Below are 20,098 nucleotides of genomic sequence, written 5' to 3' on the forward strand. Positions count from 1 at the left end.
ATCCCATCCCAGTCTTTGTTGCTTCATACCGCTGGAACCTAAAAGAGAGAGAAAAAAACAAAGTGATGACAGTAATAGTAGGTAAGAAATGATCGCACACTCTAATAAGAGAGAAAGTGGCAAAAAAGTAATCAAGAAAAAAAAAACATCAAAAAGAAATCAAAAGAAAACACTGCCAATCCCTGATTTAGGGATGACAAGGTATCATCGTGGTAATCATTAGACCCATTTCCTGTCCACCCATCCGTCTATATTGTTGCTTTGGCAATACCGAAAAAGAGATGTCTTCATATACAAGAAGCTGAGATCAAAGAAGAGAGGTCGAAACCGAGGCGGGGGGCTGACCATCATGAGTCTGCACAGTCTACTCGGCTTCAATGACGACCTTGAGTACGAGATTGCCGTCGTCATCCACGGTCCTGCTCGCGAGCTCAAACGCCCCCTTGGCATTGTCGAGGCCCTTGAAGCGGTGGGTGACCATCTCGTCCAAGTTCGGCAGAGCATAACCGCCACGGGTTGGTCTGTTGCGGGCGCAGAGGAGCTTCATTCCGGTAGCATAGGTGTTGGCATACCGAAAGATACCCAGGATGTCAATCTCGCGTAGATGGGCTACCGACATGGGAAGGGTTTGGATCGGCGTCCCCATGCCCACCATGATGACCTTTCCTCCGGCCTTGGTGGCGTACAGGGCTGTGTGCATGCACACCTCTTTGCCAGTACATTCAAACGTGATATCGACGCCATCGCCCTCGTCATCGATCAAAGGGCTAGAGCCGTTTGCCTCGGCGAGCATCTCGGCAGCGAGTGTCTTGGCTGTGTCAAGGGAACTCTGAAACGAGATGGTGCTGGCGGGCGTCATGACGCCTTCGCAAGGCGTCGACGTGCCCGAGTTGCTGCTGTTGTACAGTGATGAGCAGCTGGAAGAGGTGTGGAGCTGTTTTGGCACCACATAGCCGTGTGTGGCAAAGCCTTTGGCGATGGCAAAGTTGACCCGGCCTTGGTCCACATCTGCAATGGTGACGGTAGAGCATCCGGACTGGCGAGCCATGGCGGCGGTCAGAAGACCAACAGCTCCCGCACCAAGTACAAGTGCACTGGAGCCAGGCGTAGGAGTGGCCCGGTTGACAGCATGCAGGGCTACTGAGAGGGGCTCGAGCAGAGCAGCAGCATCAAAGGAGACATTCTCGGGGAGCCTAGAAAGAGAAGGTTTAGCCATCTGAGCTATGATGAGACATGTAGATTGCCAAACATACTTGTGACACCACGTTGCGGGGTGGTTTATGCGATCTTGCAAAGTGCCCTGGAAATGCGGGAACGATTTGGCACTGCTTCTGAACCGCATCTTCTTGCAGAGGTTATACCTCCCCTGGCGGCAGATACCACACTGGCCACAGGGTATACCGACCTCGAGTGCAACGCGGTCACCAACATTAAAGCCGGTGACGTGAGGCCCGATGGCAACGACGGTTCCCGAGGACTCATGGCCCAGAGAAAGGGGCTGACAGGCACAAAGGTCACCGTTGGCGAACTTCTTGTAGTAGGACACATCAGATCCACAGATTCCTGTGGTCTTGATGGCAACCTGTAGTTCACCAATCCCCGGTTCTTGAATATGTCTTTGCTCCTAGACGTGGTGTGAGCAGCTTGACCATTGGACGCGGCTGGCCGAAAATGTCAAGGCTGAGAAACGACCCCTATCATAGTCCCTGTGTAACCGACCGATCTAAGATCTCTTGGGGCACCCAGGGGTCAGAAGGCGAGGGGCGGGGTGACAGCTATAAAGACAAACTTACCAATCGTAAATCACGCGGGCCATGCAGGACTGACGCATTGATCGTTGAAGCTTTTGACATGGCGGGTATGTGCATTGGCGCCGAGTCACCAGTTGCGGAGGGCGCCATCTTCAAGGAAGGGAAATGGGGGGCGTGGGATGTAAGCGGGATGCAGAGGTGGGATAGGTGTGTCCAGCCAACGAGGGGCCGTGAAAAGGGGTCTTCCCCGTGGGGTTTTGGGAATCCGGGGAGCGCAGCTAGGGGACCAAAGGCTTGCTGTGTGATCCGAGAAGCACCACTGCGGCTCTGTTTGGTGTACGTGGGCGCGGGATGATGTGAGTTGAAGGGTGGTCAGGGAACGCGAGAGAATCGAGGGACAGAAAAAGATAAAAATGTGAAGGGGCAGAGGCAAGTCTGGTGGCGACGCCTGCGTATGGATATGAGGGAGGGGGGAAAAAACTCTCAGGGCCAGGGGAAACGGATCTGGAGTGGATGGAGCAAGTGAGGAAAAGCTGGCGGATGCTCGTAAACTTAGATCCAGAGTGGGGGTCTCGCCAGGCTCTTTAAGTATAGTAACGACGGTTTGGTTGCCATGATATGAAGCACTGACGTGCTGATATGTGTCAATCCTTGGTGGATGCAGTCCGGGGGTGGGAAGGTAGGAAGCAGCAGCGTCAAGAAACCAGGGGCTAGACAAGGTTCAGGAGCGGAAGTGAAGATGCTTGTCTTCCCTCTCTAGAGCCAAAGCACCACTTTGAACCAGCCGGCTCACCCAGTCAGATATCGACTAGTTATCTCTACTTCTGCACAAGGGAGCAAATCTTAAGGGACCATCCATGCGCTCCATAGCAGCGCAGAGAGAAGCTCCATAATCTCGGGATCTCATGCAAGGAGGCTAACGAGGGTTTGTTGCTTCGGCAGGACATCCCATCATCCATGTCCGAGGACGCTACGGCAGCAGCATCGCGACATTCAAGGGTAGAAAAGCTTCACCCATCCGGCGCCGGAGGCGGTTCAAAAGCACCGAGAATCCCCACCAGCGCCACTGTTTGGCTTCTGCGTCTCTGCACTTTTGATGTGGACATATGTGCATGTATGTGTATGTATATGCTGTGGCAGCTGTGTGCAAGTACGGTAGGTGAACTGTGGTGGCGGCGTGCTGTGTACTGGAACCTTGGGTGATGCGGGAGAACGGGATACGCACCGTAGGCCCCTGGCAAGTATGGGTACCTTGAGCACGTTCCAGAGTCGCAACTGTCGAGGAACAGAGTATGTTGGAGACCAGCCAGGCCAGTCCTGGTGCGATCCGGGAGCACCTGGGGCGAGGGTCTTTCCCGTCTGGGTCTGCTCGAACCGTCTGAGTGGACCGCTTTTCGACAAAAATGAGGTACTGTCCGAGAAGGGCACAGAGTGCCGGGATCTCGACGCAATGGAGGAACGAATAGCTGGCTTCCATGCAGCAACATGCATGTATATGTAAAGTACGGCTACTTGGCCGCGGCTTGTCTGCAGACAGCTAGGGTACCTATCACTTATCGCCAGAGGCTGGGTGCTCAGACAACAATAACCGGGAAGAGGTAAACCGGCAGATTGCGAAGCCGACAACGGCTTGCGGCCGAGGGAAGAAGAGTCAGAACGATGAGAATAGAAGCCAGGTCGACCGCCAACGGGGACAGGGTAAGTCGGCGGTAACGGTAATATCAGACGGAAGACGGGTGCCCAGGGCCGGCTGTTCCAGTGTTTAGCGAGGCTACACAACTCCCGGCCACTACAACGTCGTCCGGGATATGACGATATATGTATAGGCAGCAGAACCCTCACCTCGCCCCGGCAGGTGGAGAGATGCTCGTGAAGAGCTTTACACCGATGGGGAGCAGAGGATGCCTGTAGAGCCGAAGGTGGTGTGGGCCGAGTTGTGCACTCCCAAGAGCGATCGCGGACTTGGGTCAAAGGTGTCAAGCTGTCTTGATGGGTGGACGGAGAGAGGACGGGGAGGGACGAGAAGTCTGGAGGAATCATGAATGGGGCAGGGGGTTGGAGAAGGGTGTGTGGGGATGCGGTGTTCGCATCTGGGCTGTGAATGGCGTCGATGACGAGTTAGAGGGGCAAGCCAGATGTAGGCAAAGCGAGGTAGGTGGGATAAAAACCTGGAGAGAGACGGAAAAGAATGAAACGCTCGAGTCAATCATGAAGATTGCGCGGTACCTAGGTACAGGGCACCTGCCTTGCCTAGGTACCTACCTACCTTAGGTATCTACGGCTACCGCGCCGACCCTAGGTACTCACTCCAGGTTGAAGGCAAGAACCCTATCTGTTGGTTCTCTGCACCTTCGTCTTTTTTTTTTTTCGCTTTTGCCCTGCCGCGCTGCCGATAACGCGATCCGGGAGTGACAAAGTGCTGACATCTCCTGGGGAAGAGCCGGGCCGCGGTTGGGGTCGCTCTGGGGAACGGATGTGTCTCCGCACAGTGAAGTAGCCTCCCGGGTGCAACCCAAAAGCTGTTCTCCAGCTCAGCTCGGAAACCTGCCTCTTTTGTACATATTTTCTGGCTGTGTGTACGCTGATGCTTGTGTTGGAGGTAGAGCTCTCTATCTGTGGCAGATCGACGCGGTGGAAGGAAACCCCTTGGAGATCACTCGCTAGCCTCATAGTATAGCTCTCCAACTTCTTGAACCCCACATGTTGCTAACCCCGCTCCACCACAGAGCATGGGTTCGTTCCAAACGGCCCGGAAGTGGGCCGGTCAACATGCCCCAATACGACCGGGGACCCGTTGATATCTCAACGGCTACGACGACAACAGCTCGCTCGACATGGCTCGAATTCTGACCCGTCTGTGATGAGTCTGTCCGGATCTAGAAATGTCCTGCGAACGATTCATGCCGAGCACGGAAGAAATCACTCTAGCGGTCAGGAACCACGGGCTGTCAAACTGAGGAGGCAAATGAACGATATGCACCGTGTATTTTGCCGGCCCTATGGCGAAACCTGCGCACATGGCATGGCAGGGGTAGCTTCCACTTTTTTTGGTATTTGAAACGGAGCACCAACTTCCAGCAGTGCTGACGAAGCCAGATTCGCCGTGATTTACCCTCTCGAAGAAAGTATATCTCGGGAGAGGTGATGTCCAGCCGCCGCTGCACAAAGACTGAGTGAGTGCCGGAAGACCTCTTACTCGGAGGCGGGATGCTGCGGCCCTGGAAGCGGCCCAACAGCCAAATACGATACGAACATGCACATTTATCGAGTCCTTATCAAAACACCGACAAGATACAGCGGTCGCACAGTGGGTGCCCGAGATCGATTACGCCGTGTTGATCTTGAGTTCCAGACAAGACGACTGATAACAGGACAGGTACATACTCCGTACATGCTCCTTATCGAACGCACCCGGATCTTTGTCGGATGCTTCCTCGGTCTCTCCTGTGCAACCCAACCGAGGAACATGAGGTTGGAGAAAACTGGGGTTGGACGACCCAACAACCAGCGGCTCTAAGAAGAAGAAGAAGAAAAAAAGCAACAACGCCCAGACCTGCCCCACGATTCCATCATCGTATCGCGCTAGCAAGGGCGGGAGCGGCGTGTGGGGCCACTAGGCACTTCGGACCAAGATAGGCAGATCCTAGCTGGCGAGATTTTCCAGCACTCGATGACTGAAGAGACTGATGACAAGAACGACTCCTTACAGAGCGCTCTCACACAACTCAAATATCCCGCTCATACATCAAACGCACGCGGCAGTGCTGCTTCAGAGTGGCCAGTATCTCATGACGGTTCAAGACACGTCTCCCTCAAAAGGAACGCTCAATGAGGAAAGCCGGGAGATGCTGCTGCTCAAGGTGCCTATCTCGCAACTCGCAAAGCGGTCCAGGTCGTCAGGGCTTGCGGCCAGCTGGCCGATATTCCACGACTATACACGCCATGAACTTTCACGTCATGGGGCTCCTGGCCTGTAGGTTGGTATCCCCGCTCCTTGTTACGGAACCGATGGCGTTGTCAGGACCCGGGACCATCGGCGCCAGGTCTGCATGGAAGGCGTAGTGTAGGCCAATCCCACCATCAAATTCACGAACACCTGCTGTTGCATCGGGCCAAACTGCTCCGGGTTCCCGAAGGCCTAGCTACATGCTTAGGAACCGCTTCCGTCGCTCCGGCGAAGATTCGGACCTGCCTCCACAGAGAGCAAAGTCGATCTTGTTCCCATGTGCGCCGGCGAGAAGAGTTGGAATTCGCTAGCGTTCTGCAAATGTTAGAAGGGCATTGGGTGCCTTGCCCCTCGCTCGCAGCGGCAGCTGTGTTTTAATGGAGTTTTTCGCAGAGGTTACCAGTACCAACAATACTCGCTCGTACGGACACCAGGATTCACTACCGTGGCACTACGAGGCTGCACCGGGCGAGTACACCGGAAACCCTGCATCTCTCCTGCAGATATAATAAAAAACACAGGGTTATACGGATTCCGTACATACACATATAGCTGCACGACACCACCATGCAAACCCCCCTGGTAAATTTGCCAGGGGGGTTTGTCACCGCACCTACACAATACACCACTTACCGAGATGATGGATAGGCGAAGCGGTGAGCGTGCAGAGCTCGCTTCCTCGGTTTCTGATCTGGTCCAAGAGAGCCTCCTGGACTTCGCAACCAAAACAGTGGCCGGTGAAAGCAACGTTGACGGCAGGCTCTATGCGACCGCCCTCCGGACCCTTTCCCCGGAGCCTTGGCCTCGCCTCGAAGCGCCCGTTCGCTGTTGCTAACTTTGGTGCTGGGTTCTTTTGCCACACAGGTCGACGACAACCAAAAGTATGCCGGTATAGTGGGATCATGAGCGCCCGGCCGTATCGTGCTCACTCGGATTTTGAAGGGTCCCCGCTCGCTGGTAGCTTGCTGCCCGTCCCCCACGAACAGGACGGGACGGCCCTGCCGGGTGTGTCTACCGGTTGGACGCTGACGTTGGTAATGTGATCCGAGCATGACAACGGGAAGCTTAACAAGGTAGGGGGAGCAGCGGATGTAGCAGCTTGACAGCTGTGTGGTAGGGACGGGGAGCTTACAAGCGAGCATGTTTTGAGTCGCCCTCTGCCCTGGTGTCGTCATCGTCGAATCCGTTTCCCCATATGTTGCTAGATGGGCATTGGTCTGCTGTCGTCATCTAGCTTTTAATACACGCGGTAAAAGAATAGATGAAGAGGTTCAACTGCCGGTTTCATACGTCGTTGATCCCCCCCAGACGGGACAAAATATATTCAGATAGATACAGATCCGTCCAAAAAGGGGTTTGATAGAAACAGCCCAACGCGCCTCGAGAAGCATATACTCCCTGCGGGGAGGCATGATATCAGACGAGTCCCCTCCCTATGCTACTGTCAGACGGCACGGTGCTTTGACCCTTGAGCAAGTATCTATACATGTACATCTGGAGTCGAGCCGCTACCTCTTCATGACCATCAGCCATTACCTAATCTTTTGCCAATGTCTATAAGGGAAAATCTAACCACCAAGCGCGCCTTTTCCTTCGGTATCACAACATTTAAGTCATCAAAAACACACAGGCTGACTCGTCCGGTATCATGTGTGAAGAGATGGCCTTTAGGCTACCAAAAGACCCCCGTGGTTCATGCTGTTGTGTCACCGAAGTCAAGCCGAGGGCAGTGTAACCATTGCTGTACGTGAGTTGTAAACCGAGCAGTTTCTGCATCGTCATCTTCCTCCTGCTGCGGCTGCTTCTAACTTGCTTGCTGGCTACTGCGGGACTACTACTGTCGTGTCCCTCTTACATCATACTTCTGCATCTTCGGCCATCCCGTCTTCTGGGCAATAGTTCTTTTTCATCCTGTAATATCTCGACTCGTTGACCCCCCTGTTTGATCACAGACATTTCTTCCACACCACGCTCCCAATGTTCCTTTATCCTTTAGAATTTTGACAAGTTAGAAGGTGCTTGTAGCCAACCGACTGGCCGCATTTCTTGCATCGACCCTGTCCTCGTCGTCCTCTTCCGCTAAACCCGGCAGATTCCCGGCCACCGAACCGCCGCCACCGCTCAACGCCCGCGTCCTTGCCCCCTGATCGTGACCGCCCTCTCCGCCTTCCTCCCCTTCTTCGGAAACGCTGCCAGCCATAAAGCTTCCCGAGACACTCCTGCTCATGTTGCTGTCGTGCCGTCTAGGAACTCCACTCCAGGCGTCACCCTTGGGTCCCTGGGAGGTAGCCATGCTGACCCGTCTGACAGGCGGATGAGCCTCTCTCCCGAGACGTGAGAGCCCACCGCTAGAGTCGATCGCTCGAATGTCGGGTCGCACAGACTCGAGGAGTGCCAGTGTGCGCCTTTCGGCTTCAATTTCGCGAATCACGTATTCACGGATGGAGAGCCGTAGATCGGCTGCCGTGCGAGCGAACCACTTGCGCCGTTCGTGAACCAAATTTTGTGTGACGCGGGTGGTCTTTTGGTAGAGTGCCGTTTCTGTCTCACGCGCTTCGTGCAGGGCGCCGATGGCTTCGTCGACTTTCTCGCGGCGGACATTGGAGGAGGCTTTGAGGCGGTCGGCCGCGTTGAGTTTGCTGCGGGTTTGCTCCTGGGCTTGGAGGAACTCGCGAATCAAAATTTGGCGGTTCGTGAGGGTCTCCTTGACGATGAAGGCATCCTGAGAGTGGTATTGGAAGGGGTCACCAATGGTGGTAGCCTCAGCTGTTGCTTGGGCGGCGTGGAAGTCGCCGACGGTCTGGACGATCTTGCCTAGCTTGCGATAGGCATTGGCTAGCCCTGGATGGAGCTCTTGAACGTGCATGTTGCCAAGTTTGACGCCAAAGTCGGATTCGGCAAGTCCGAGACCTAGAGTTCATCGTCAGAGATTTGGGTTTCCTTGACCGTAGCAAAGAACAATCGGGCACATACCTCTGCGTGACTTGACAAGCTTGTCAACCTTGTGCCCGGCATCCATCGCTCCCAGATAAAATAGCTTGACAATGGGGCGGGCCTCCTGCAGCTCAGGAGTGTCATCTGGGGGCGGGGCAAACTGCTTCAAGATCTTTCTGCGCACACCAGTTGCCGGCTGCTTCTTTTTTACCATGGGGCTGTAGCCGAAATCGCTCTCCACAAAAAGCACCATTTCAGGATCTCTGGCCAACACCTCGCTGCTGCAGACGTAGTTGAACCACCGCTGGAGGAGCGCCTTGACACGAATCTCATCCTCCTCAGTGCCCGCACCGGCGGATGTCAAAGCTGGCGGTACCGCCGGCACAATAGCCTCGGGGTTGGCCGAGATCAAGTGCTCGGCAAGCTTGATGAACTCAGAGTGGAGACGGCGTACATCGCGGTACTGTGTCGTTCTAAAGGCAGGGAAGTTTGTCTTTTTCTTGTAAGCATCCGTCTTGTTCCTAACGACGTATAACCAAGAAAGGGGCCGTACATGTACATCAAATCTCAAAATAGGATCCTTCCTTCCCGTCCGTTCCAGCCCAGTGATCTTGGCCTGCAATTTGAACTGGGGCGCCTGCGATCGCCGGGGCTGCTGCTGTTGCGGCCGGTCTTGACCCTGGGGTGCCCCTTCGGCCGCAGGATTTTGCGATTGTTGCTGCTGCTGATGCTGATACTGAGGTCCTGGAGATAATGGCCCATGGTCGCCAGCCCCTGAAGCGTGGTTTTCCGTGTAATGCTGGACGCCACCCGGCTCGTCCATACTGGGCTCCACGCCATGGGATTCGGCAGCTGAGACAGTGCTCGCAGTGTCTGGTCTCTTATAATCAGAATCGCTTGCGCCGAACCCGCCATCTTCGTGGAGACCATTGTTGGAGCTGTGGGAGGGGAATCGGTAACGGGAGGGCTGGGCATCGCCCGTCAGCCCGGCGATGCTGGAGCCGAAGCCGGTCTGATCCTGTCTGGGCGAGGAACTGGGAGAGTTACCCCAAGGCGAAGCCTCGGCAGCATGGTCGTCTTGTATCGATGCGCTGTAGTCCATGGCGGTTTATTATGTGATTCGAACTAAGATATGCGGATGTTCTGTTGAGATGACGTGGGAGGTCTAATTATTGCGCAGTTGTTGGGAAGCTTGTCGGTCCCGGCAATGACGTGCGGTGTGACTGGGGAGCTTTTGGAGGGAGTGGCCGGGCCACAATAGCAAGTGTTTCTGATAATTCAACTGGTTTCGATCCAGGTAACTTGGCCAGTCGCACGTCGTCGTTGTGGCCGTATAGCGTAGCGTGGCGTGTCCAGCGTGAAGCAGCTGAGGTGAGGTTGGATGTGGCCGTGGTTGGCTTGTGTCGTTCGGCGCCTTGCTCCCTCTGGAAACAGTGGAAATGGAAGCGCCAAGCGATCTATGGCTGGGATTTGGGAGCGGGGTACGCACGGTCCACCTGAAGCTCGCAGCATGAGCTCCTGTCCTAAAGCTACCCTGCCTGACTGCTCTAAAAATCGAAACTCAATTCAGAGACAGCTCTGTTGTTCAAGATCTCCGAGTGAGAAAATCAACAGCTGTCCTTCTGGCTACGTCTTCTTCTAGTCTAGAGGCATGGTCCCCTTCCCTTCGTTCAACAGGACCTAAGCAGTAAGCTCGGCAGCTTGGTATGCAGAGCTGATTGGCTGCTGACTCGTTGACTGAAGCTATCCTCGGGTTGGTAGTTTATCTCTTGTGGGCTCACAGCATACCTGGTATCGAACAAGCTGAGCCGAAGGGATCAGAGCTTGGGAATGTTCACCACCGTCTCATCCCATGCCTGCCGCCACGGCCAGGGGAAGCTCTTACTTCGTCTCTTAGTTCTAAAAAATGCCCGGCTGTGCAATTCCAACAGCTCAATTGGAAAAGGCATCAGGAGCTATGCAACCGAACATGCTCACCACGAGGCGAGGGTTGAGAACATCCGCAACATTGGCATCATTGCCCACGTTGATGCTGGCAAGACTACGACTACGGAACGCATGCTCTATCACAGCGGCCGTACAAGGCATATTGGAAGTATGCTTTGGACCATTCCGCCCACTCCCCGGTGGTAGTCACAGATATTGACAGCCTTTAGATGTTGACCACGGCAATACCACGACAGATTTCCTTCCCATGGAAAGGGAGAGAGGAATCACCATTCAATCAGCCGCTGTGACTTTTCAATGGCCACCAAAATCCGTCTTACCCAACGGTCAGGAGTCAAAAACCATCAACCTCATCGACACCCCTGGCCATCAGGATTTTCGTTACGAGGTCGACCGTTGTCTGCCTATCCTCGACGGTGCCGTCTGTATCATGGATGGTGTAAAAGGGGTTGAAACCCATACCGAGCGCGTCTGGCAGTCGGCCCATCTTTCTAACATCCCCAGACTGTTGTATGTGAACAAGCTCGATCGCGACGGTGCTTCCTTCAAGCGAGCAGTTCAAGAGGCGGCGGCCAGGCTCAAAACCTGGCCTTTGCTCTGCCAGATTCCCTGGTGGCAAAAAGACGAATTCGTTGGTGTTATCGATGTCATTCATGAAGTTGGCCTCAGATTCTCCAAGAATTCCGGTGCCATGACGGTGGTACCGAAGGAGACCCTCGCCACACACAACCCTGCCCTCAAGGATGAGATGGAGAAGGCCCGTCTCCAGTTGATTGACAAGCTCTCGGACCAGGATGAAGGCATCATGGAAGAGTATCTCGAACGTGATATCAATGTGTCTTCCGGAACGATCAAAAAGGCTATCCGCCGGCTAATCATCGATGGAAAGGCCAAGTTCACCCCAGTGTTTGCTGGCTCAAGCCTGACCAACATCGGCGTTCAACCTCTACTTGAAGCTGTGGTTGACTACCTCCCGAATCCTTCTGAGCGGCCAGAGTTGCGTCTCATTACAGGTTCCAAGACCGTCACGTTCTCTGAATTCATGGAGACGGCCCCGAAGAAGAAAGGCGCCCCGCACCAAAAGCCAGAGCCAGTATTGTCGGTATCTCACGTCTTCAAGGTGGTGGATAGCGGGGCACGAGGCTTGATGAGCTGGGTACGCACATATCATGGCAGTCTCAGCAGAAGCAGCCACATGTGGAACAGCAACATGCACGTCTTTGAGAAGCCGCAAAACATCATGCATGTTTCTGCCAAGGATTACCACGACATCCAAACCCTTCCAACCGGGCACATCGGGGCCATGACTGGCCTCAAACAAGCACGCACTGGAGACACGTTGTTGACATTCCCGGGCCACCAAGCACAGGCTCCCGAGGCGTACAGGAGCGTTCGCATCAAGGCCCCAGAGACCCCTCCAGCGGTCGCCTTTATCTCGATCGAACCATATACCAAGACAGCTGGCGACAAGATCGTGGATGCCCTCCAACGTCTCTCCAGAGAGGACCCAAGTATTAGATGGCACAAGGACGAAAGATCGGAGCAGCTCATTCTTTCTGGCATGGGGCTTCTCCACCTCGAGATCGCCCAAGACCGCCTTTTAACGCATTACAAGATCGAAAAGGAGACGGCCATCTGGGGTGATATTGAGGTTGAGTACTCGGAATGCCTCTTTGCCCCCACTCGCCCCCACCATCATGAGTACGACCGTGCTCTCCGTGGTGTTGCTGGCAGAGCTGCTTGTGCAGTCCTTCTCGAGCCCCTCGAGGCGTGCCACCACGACACTCTGCTTGAGTCCAGTATCGAGCGCGACGGCAATGTTATTCACGTCTCAATTCCTCTGCCCGAAGACACGGATGAGCTTCCATTTGACACCGAGACAGTCCGCCAGCAGCTATTCAACGGCGCCATCGCCGGCCTCTCCCGCGGTCCCCGCCGCAGCGCCCCTGTCAGAAAGTGTCATGTTCACATTACCTTTGACCCGGAGAAGGACTGGAGTAAGAGCTCTACGGGTGGGCACATAACCAACGCCGCGCTTTTTGCTGTGCGCGCAGCGCTGAAGGAAGCCCATGAGAACGCTCAAGTCGGTATACTGGAGCCTTTTACAAACTTTACCATTCACTGCCCTGAAGAAGCATCGCATGCCATCCAGCACGATATTAGCTCTGCGCGCGGCGGTCAGGTGATGGAGGTGCGCAAGCCCGAAGAGGATGACTACTCTGGCAGCGTGGACGGCCAGGGCGGGGAAAGGATTGACCTGACCAGGGTCTATGTTCCTCCTGATCCGTATGAGGGCGTGCAGAGTCTGAGGGACGAGGGTAAGAAGATGAGCGGCAGTGTGAGGATGTTGCATATCATGGGCAAGGCTCCCCTGAAGGAGATGATGAAGTACGATGGGCATCTGAGGAGCATGACGGGCGGCAGGCATACCCTCACCCTGGATCCGGGTGAGTTTGAGCTTGTGACGGGCCCAAGGGAAAAGGCTCTTGCTTTGGAAGGTTGAGCCTGGAAGCTGGGTGAAAAAATATCCGTGTCGTATTTGGCTTGCTTGGTTACCATGTTGTAAAGGATACTGCAAGAATAAAGTCAGACTGGTTGTATACAACACAACTGAAGTATCAAAGTACTGGTACAAATCTCCGCGTCGTTCCCGTCAGGGTGCCATGCCTACAGCTTCGTCGTAAAGCCATAAACGGATAAGGTAGCCGGTGTCGGCCAAAGACCTTAGCGCTTGGGCCTCCCTGTCGTGACAAAGAGCAGGCCAAACCAACAAGACTGATATCACGACACGCCATGAACCGGTCAGGAGCTCTAAACCGCAACGTGCCATTTCACTTTCTCAAGCAGGAGGGCGAGGTGGTAGTCGTTTCCGTGTTTGACCCCCACCTTTACGACAGTACCAGCGGGACGGACAAGTCTGTGCTTCTGCCTTTTGGTCCCCTGACTTTATCCGGATTGATGTTTAATACACGGATGGGGGGTTGCGGTTGAGTCCATCCATGGGACGGGAGGAGTGCTGCCGTGTGGGGGTCAGATAATGTGGGGGTTTAGATGTTAAAAGGGAAACGGGAGCACCAAACGGAAGAGTCAGGAAGGGCGGTAGTTTAGAACATTGGATCGGATTGGCGGGATGGGGGTTCAATGAATGCAAGCTTGGCCGTTGGTTGTGTTATACTACAGATCCATCGGGTCTGGGCACTGCCGGGCCGAGATGGGACGGTTGATGGAGGTGAGGTACAGGGAGTTGGACAAGAGAATATCTTGCAGTATTTTGACCTCACCTAACCACTACATTCAGAGTACAATTACAGGCATATTCGACATGTTTACATTTTGTACTCGTGGCAAACCCAATTTGGTTCCAACGTGGCATAAAACGGATACCTTAGCAGGCGCCTCGGGCAGCCTTGAGCTTGAGTTCTCTTTTTGCTAATGAATCGAACAAAGAACATTTACTAAAATGTGCGACTGGGTAGGTAGTCTATCCGATGTCAGTCTGGTGACTTGAATAGATTGCTGCTTGTCCATTGCTTTACCAATTATTATCCTACCAAAAGAGCCGCTCTCGCAAGGGATTGCACCTATTACGGAAATAAAGTAGCTTATCTCAAGGCGGCTCTCGGTTTTCCCACTTGGTAGTACGAAGTTCAGGCATTGCATAGAGGTCAGGACTCTTCAACCTGAGCTGCTTCAAGGTTTCCGGAACAAGAGGTTCGAACTTTGGAGGACATTTTTGTTTGTTACCTTCTCTCATTTCAATTCTAAGCTGCCGAACAAGAGAACCCGGAGAAAGACGCGTTGTGCTTTGGATTTGATCTCCTCCATGGGCTGCTTACTTGTCAGGCCTACAAAATCGTTGCATGTGTGATACCTGAATCGACATGTACTTTTGTGGGTAATGTTGACCTGATGAAAAGGGTCAAATAGGGGTAAAAGTGGATACCACGAGACTTGATATGGGCTGCAAGTTAGATGTCAACAGAAACCTGGAAGGTGTAAACATAAAATCTGTGTGACTGGACCACACTTCCATTCCTATCCAATTATGATATCTGTCTGTCTGACTCCTTCAGCTTTACTATAATCATACACATTCTGTCCCTCAAATTTATTTACACCAACGTTCTAACATCATCACTTGAATTAAAGCAACTCCGCCGCGGCACCGCCAATAGCCAGCTTGCCAGTCTCCTTGACCTTGGTCTGGAAGATGACCTTGTTTCCTTCCTTCCACATCTCGGTGACGAGGGTCTGACCGGGGTTTACTGTGCCCGCAAATCTGACCTTGACGTTTTTGAACTTGCCAAACTTCTCGTAGACGGCCTTGCCAGCAATACCAAAGAAGCACAGGCCGTGGAGGATGGGCACCTTGAAGCCACCCATCTTGGCGAAGCCGGGGTCGATGTGGAGGGGGTTGTAGTCACCGGACAACCGGTAGATGGCGGCCTGCTCCTCAGTGGTCTTCTCCTCGACAACGACATCCGGGGCGCGAGCGGGGGGCTTGTTGGCAGCAGTAGCGGCGCCACGGTCAGCAGGCTTCTTCTGCCCACCGAAACCACCGCACCCTCTGAGGAAGACGGTCATCTCGTTGTAAAAGACCTCCTCGCCAGTCTCAGCGTTGGTGGTGGTGATTCCTTGCCTGACAATAGCGGCGTTGCCCTTGTCAACAACCTCGATGAGCTTACCCTTGGAGATGAGCTTGCCGGCGGTGGGGACTGGGTACTTCTTGACCTCGAGGTACTGCTCGCCGTGGAGGAGCATCATGGGGTTGAAGTTGGGAACGAGGTCGTCAAACGAGTAGGGGAACTCGGTATCGAATGGGGGAATGACGCCGAAGGTGGGGATGGCCTGGAAGTCCTCAGCACCCTCAAATACGTAGCGGAGATCGGTGCGCTTGGCACCGATACCAAGGTTGTAAAGCATGATGTCGCGCTCGGTGTAGTTGAACTCAGTTCCCTTGCTCTCAGTCTTGAGGGCTTCTTGCTGGGCTTGGAGGTACTTGTTATCGCCGCCGGCGCTCTGAAAATTGACACAACAGCAGTTAGAGATCAAGTTCAAAACGTTGAAGGCTCATACATCATTCCATCATTATTCTACACAAAACACTATATGGTGACTATGGTACATGAAAAAATGGGGTGCTCATACCTTTCCCGAGCCGGACTTGTTCTCCATATTCGCCATGATCTTCTCGAGACTGTCCTGGGTCTTCGCGGGATGGTCGGCGCGGTTGTCAAAGGTGATGATGTCGTTCCAGTTCTTGACAACCTCCTCAGGAGTCAGGGGAACGTCGACGGGGAAGCCGTGACCAGCAGTGCGCTGCCACCTGGTTTGGCCGACCCAACCACTGCCAACCTCGTAGAGGCCACCGGTGGGGTTGGGAACCTTGTCGCTGGAGAGAGCGAGGACGAGAGGAGCAATGTAGTCGGGCTTGAAGGCCTGGACAAGCTCCTCGGGAAGGATGGTCTTGGTCATGGCAGTACCGGCGTTGGGGGCGATAGTATTGACGAAGATGTTGTACTTCGCACCCTCGAGCGCAAGAGCGCGAGAGAAGCCGAGAATGGCGCATTTCTACATTCAAGTTAGCATTTCAAACCATCTGACGTTCCACGAAAAGACTTACGGCAGCAGCATAGTTGGCCTGGCCGAAGTTGCCATAGATACCACTGGTGGAGGTGGTGTTGACAACACGGCCGTACTTCTGCTTGAGGAAGTAGGGCCAGGCAGCCTTGGTGACCTTGTAGGTACCGCGGGCATGGACGTTCATGACTGGGTCCCAGAGGTTGTCGTCCATGTTGGTGAAAGCCTTGTCGCGAAGGATACCTGCGTTGTTGATTACGATATCGATACGGCCAAAGGTGTCAATGGCAACCTTGACAACAGCATCACCGTCCTCGGCGGAGTACTTGGCACCGACAGCCTTTCCACCCATGGCCTTGATCTCATTGACAACATCGTCGGGGTTAACGAGATCGTTAACAACAACGGAAGCGCCAGCACGGGCAAAGGCCAAGCAGTAAGCACGGCCGATACCAGCACCGCCACCCGTGACGAGAGCAACACGGCCAGTGAAGTCGATCTTCTCACCTTGCTCGTTGGGGCCGAGCTTCTGAGACTCCTCCAAAAGGGTGAGGAAGTCGTTGGGTCCGCTGGGGTATTGTGGGTTGGAGAAGTCGGTGACCTTGTTCCACTTCTTGAGAATGGCACCAGGGGTGTAGGTGTCGTCGCACTTGAGGAGCAGGCCGCTGGACCTCTCCCATCTGAGCTTGGCGATGTGACCACCACCGACCTCGAAGATGGAACCGCTCTCGCTAGTGTTGTTCTTGTGAACCAAAACGGCAACGAGGGGCACAACCCACTCAGGCTTCATGAGCGCGAGAACATCTGGGGGCATGACGGTCTCGGTCATGCGGCTGGCAGCAATGGGAGCAATGACGTTGGAGATAATGTTGTACTTGGCACCCTCCTTGGCGAGAGTCTCCGTGAAGCCAACCATGGCGAGCTTGGCGGCGGAGTAGTTGGCCTGGCCGAAGTTGCCGAACAGACCAGCAGCAGAAGCGGTGTTGATGACGCGACCGAACTTTTGCTTGCGGAAGTGAGGCCAGGCGGCACGAGCGCACTTGTAGCTGCCCTTGACGTGGACCTTCATGATGAGGTCCCAGTCCACATCCTTCATGTTCTTGAAGCTGACATCGCGGAGGATACCGGCGTTGTTGATGAGGATATCGATGCGGCCGAAAGCCTTGATAGCAGTCTCGATGATCTTGTCACCATCCTCGACGCTGTTGTAGTTGGCAACGGCCTTGCCACCGGCGGCCTTGATCTCGTTGACGACAACATCGGCAGCCTGTATGACAAAACATTGTCAGCGATTGCCAATATCAGATTGAAGGCTGGCACGAAAGAACTCACCTTGGAGTCGTTACCCTCGCCCTTGAAAGAGCCGCCGAGGTCGTTGACAACGACACTGGCGCCGCGAGACGCAAAGAAAGTGGCATAAGCCTTGCCGAGACCGCCGCCAGCGCCGGTGACGACAACGACTTGGCCGTCGTATCTCAATTGTTCCGCCATTGTGTATGTGTGGTGTGAGGAATGGTGGTGAAGGAAAAGGAGAGGGATTAGATTCGTGAGGTAAAACTATACGAATGGCGGTTAATAACGAGCCGGATGCATCTGTCTTCTAATAAGGACCTGTGGATGTCCTTTGACGTCGGCAGGTGTGCTGGAGGGCAGCCAGATGACCCCTGTCCCCCTGTGTCCCAGTGCTGCCGGACTGTTAAGCCGAGGCACACGCGGTTGCCAGTGGCCGCATTCCATTCTCCACAGCCGTCTGTTTTGCCGAGAGCGGGGGCGCTAGTGCCCCCAGCCGTTCCCTTTCTTCAGGTTCCATTTCTTCACATGCCATTCTGCAATTCGACCCATCCCCCTGTTGAATCCGTCCATCCCAAGCCTCAAACCCCGTGAGGACTTGCAGCGGGAGAGCTTATCCCCAACAGCCCAGCCGGGGTTAATGTTGAGCTGCTTCAGTTTTTCCTCAGGGTTTCTATGCCTGCCCAGAAGCCTGTGGTTTTCCGTCCGGGGACGACACTTATGTACGAGTCATAATAGTCAACTTTATGTGTTGCCGGGGACCGACCTTGGCATCTCTTCTGAACAGACTTTGAGATGTCAACTCGGTTCGGTTATAAAGACAAATCCAGGACTGCAGGGACGGACCGGACCACTCGGAGGGCCTGGGCTATTTCTGGGCCCGTCGGACGTGCAAGGCCGAGTTCGACATGTGGTGAGCCGGAGTGACCCTGGCGCAGAGTCACATGAGTCGAGCTTTGTGTGGCAGCAAGCGAGGTCAGCTTGAGTTCGGGGCTACCAAGCTGTGCAAAGACCTGCTTCTACTTGCTAAACCGAGAGTCTCAGGGGCTTCGATAGCCAGCTCGATGAGACCAATACCTACCTTCTCACAGATGCCGACGCATGGCGGACATCGGCGAAAGATCCAGAGTTTGCTGTCAGCTCGAGCCTTAAAGCTGAACGGGATTGGCCCGCCTGGAAGAATGAAGAAAGCGCAAACCCCAATCTCTAAACGCGGAGAAATCCTTTTCCCCACACTTTCCACCCCCACCAATTGCGGCTTCGACCCACTCCCACGCTCCAGAAGCTGCCCGCTGTCGTCATCGCTTTGGTCCTTTTCAAGACGTCGAGGCTTTGCAAGGCTGCAGCTGTGTCGCTGGACCACAGGTCCAACATCTGCAACACCAACCTTAATCTTCGAGAGAGCTGTATCCGTGTTTTGTTACGTAGCGAACCAGCAACAGTGTAGTCTTTCTGCTTTTTACACTCTCATTTTCTCCGCTTTTGGTATCTCCAGGACAGCCCAAGCGAAGAGCAACGCCCGGAGCTACCATTCGTACAGAACAGAGCTATAAGAAAGCAAAAGCAAGAATGGCACATTCTTTTGACGTTCCGCTGCAGTCGCGAATCGTGGACGATAAATCGCCCATCTGCATCCCATTCATCCTGTCACGAATCGAGACCTACCAAAAACAGCACCCAAACACCTCCCGGCCATTCATCATCGGCCTGAACGGGGTCCAAGGGGTAGGCAAAACGACGCTGGTGCGGGCCCTGGCCGAGACCCTGCAGAGCCGGGAGGGGCTCCCGACGCTTGTCGTGAGCATCGACGATTTCTACCTGACGCATGCCGACCAGCTAGCCCTGGCGGCGGCCAACCCGGACAACCAGCTGGTGCAGTATCGTGGGGAACCCGGTACGTTGTGTTTTTCCTGATCCCCCGACCGATGTCTTGGCCCTCCGTCCCCTTATCCAGTCGATTACAAAAAACTCGCATTTTTCCCTAACCCTTCCGAGCAGGAACCCATGATGTTCCCCTGTTGACCTCCTTCCTCTCCTCACTCACATCACCCTTCCCTCCCGAGGGCATCCACGTCCCCAGCTATGACAAGTCTCTATTCTCCGGCCTAGGCGACCGCGCACCTCCTTCAACCTGGACTCATATCACCTCCCCACCCAAGATTGTGATTCTTGAGGGCTGGCTCGTTGGATTCCGTCCGCTGTCGCCTGTTGCTCTTGAAGCCAAGTATTGTTCCCCGACCAGCAAGACGCTTCACCGGCACTTGCCGGCTCATTTGATGTTTATCAACTCCTGCTTGGAGAAGTATCAACAGATATGGGACCAGTTTGACGCCTTCGTGCACGTTGATGCCGAGGATCTAGGCTGGGTGTATGAGTGGAGGATCCAGCAGGAGCAAGGCCTGCGGCGAGAGAAGGGGGTCGAAGGTGGCATGACGGATGAGCAGGTAAGGAAGTTTGTGGATTGCTACTTCCCAGCTTATGAGTTGTACATCGACGGGATCAGGAACGGGGTGCTTGGCGAGAGGAAAAAGGCGTGCCAGCTGAGGTTGGTGGTGGGGAGAGACAGAGCGGTCAAGGAATCTTTGGTGATTTGACAATCTGCTGCCATATATCTTGGCGATTTTCATTCATAGATGGCTGTCTGTCTCTA

The 20,098-nt window shown here is 54.4% G+C and overlaps 5 protein-coding genes across 5 annotated transcripts; 2 read left to right on the forward strand and 3 right to left on the reverse strand.

The window, feature by feature from the left end:
• Window positions 1-364: 364 nt before the first annotated feature.
• On the reverse strand, window positions 365-1,901 carry PODANS_1_23760 (uncharacterized protein; the record flags this gene model as incomplete). The annotated part of the gene is made up of 3 exons (XM_001906669.1): window positions 365-1,605; window positions 1,720-1,723; window positions 1,794-1,901. The coding sequence occupies 3 exons, from the start codon at window positions 1,899-1,901 to the stop codon at window positions 365-367; spliced, it is 1,353 nt and encodes a 450-aa protein (XP_001906704.1).
• A 5,804-nt stretch (window positions 1,902-7,705) lies between these two features.
• Window positions 7,706-9,733, reverse strand: PODANS_1_23770 (uncharacterized protein; the record flags this gene model as incomplete). Its single annotated transcript, XM_001906670.1, has 3 exons — window positions 7,706-8,607; window positions 8,671-9,124; window positions 9,185-9,733. The coding sequence occupies 3 exons, from the start codon at window positions 9,731-9,733 to the stop codon at window positions 7,706-7,708; spliced, it is 1,905 nt and encodes a 634-aa protein (XP_001906705.1).
• Window positions 9,734-10,461: 728 nt separating this feature from the next.
• On the forward strand, window positions 10,462-13,081 carry PODANS_1_23780 (uncharacterized protein; the record flags this gene model as incomplete). Its single annotated transcript, XM_001906671.1, has 2 exons — window positions 10,462-10,726; window positions 10,788-13,081. 2 exons carry the CDS (start codon window positions 10,462-10,464, stop codon window positions 13,079-13,081), a joined length of 2,559 nt encoding a protein of 852 aa, XP_001906706.1.
• Window positions 13,082-14,721: 1,640 nt separating this feature from the next.
• Window positions 14,722-17,649, reverse strand: PODANS_1_23790 (uncharacterized protein; the record flags this gene model as incomplete). The annotated part of the gene is made up of 4 exons (XM_001906672.1): window positions 14,722-15,597; window positions 15,727-16,149; window positions 16,202-17,425; window positions 17,491-17,649. The coding sequence occupies 4 exons, from the start codon at window positions 17,647-17,649 to the stop codon at window positions 14,722-14,724; spliced, it is 2,682 nt and encodes an 893-aa protein (XP_001906707.1).
• A 1,368-nt stretch (window positions 17,650-19,017) lies between these two features.
• Window positions 19,018-20,042, forward strand: PODANS_1_23800 (uncharacterized protein; the record flags this gene model as incomplete). The annotated part of the gene is made up of 2 exons (XM_001906673.1): window positions 19,018-19,342; window positions 19,447-20,042. The coding sequence occupies 2 exons, from the start codon at window positions 19,018-19,020 to the stop codon at window positions 20,040-20,042; spliced, it is 921 nt and encodes a 306-aa protein (XP_001906708.1).
• Window positions 20,043-20,098: the final 56 nt, after the last annotated feature.

Source organism: Podospora anserina, chromosome 1, assembly GCF_000226545.1.
Source record: "Podospora anserina S mat+ genomic DNA chromosome 1, supercontig 6".
Lineage (NCBI taxonomy): Eukaryota > Fungi > Ascomycota > Sordariomycetes > Sordariales > Podosporaceae > Podospora > Podospora anserina.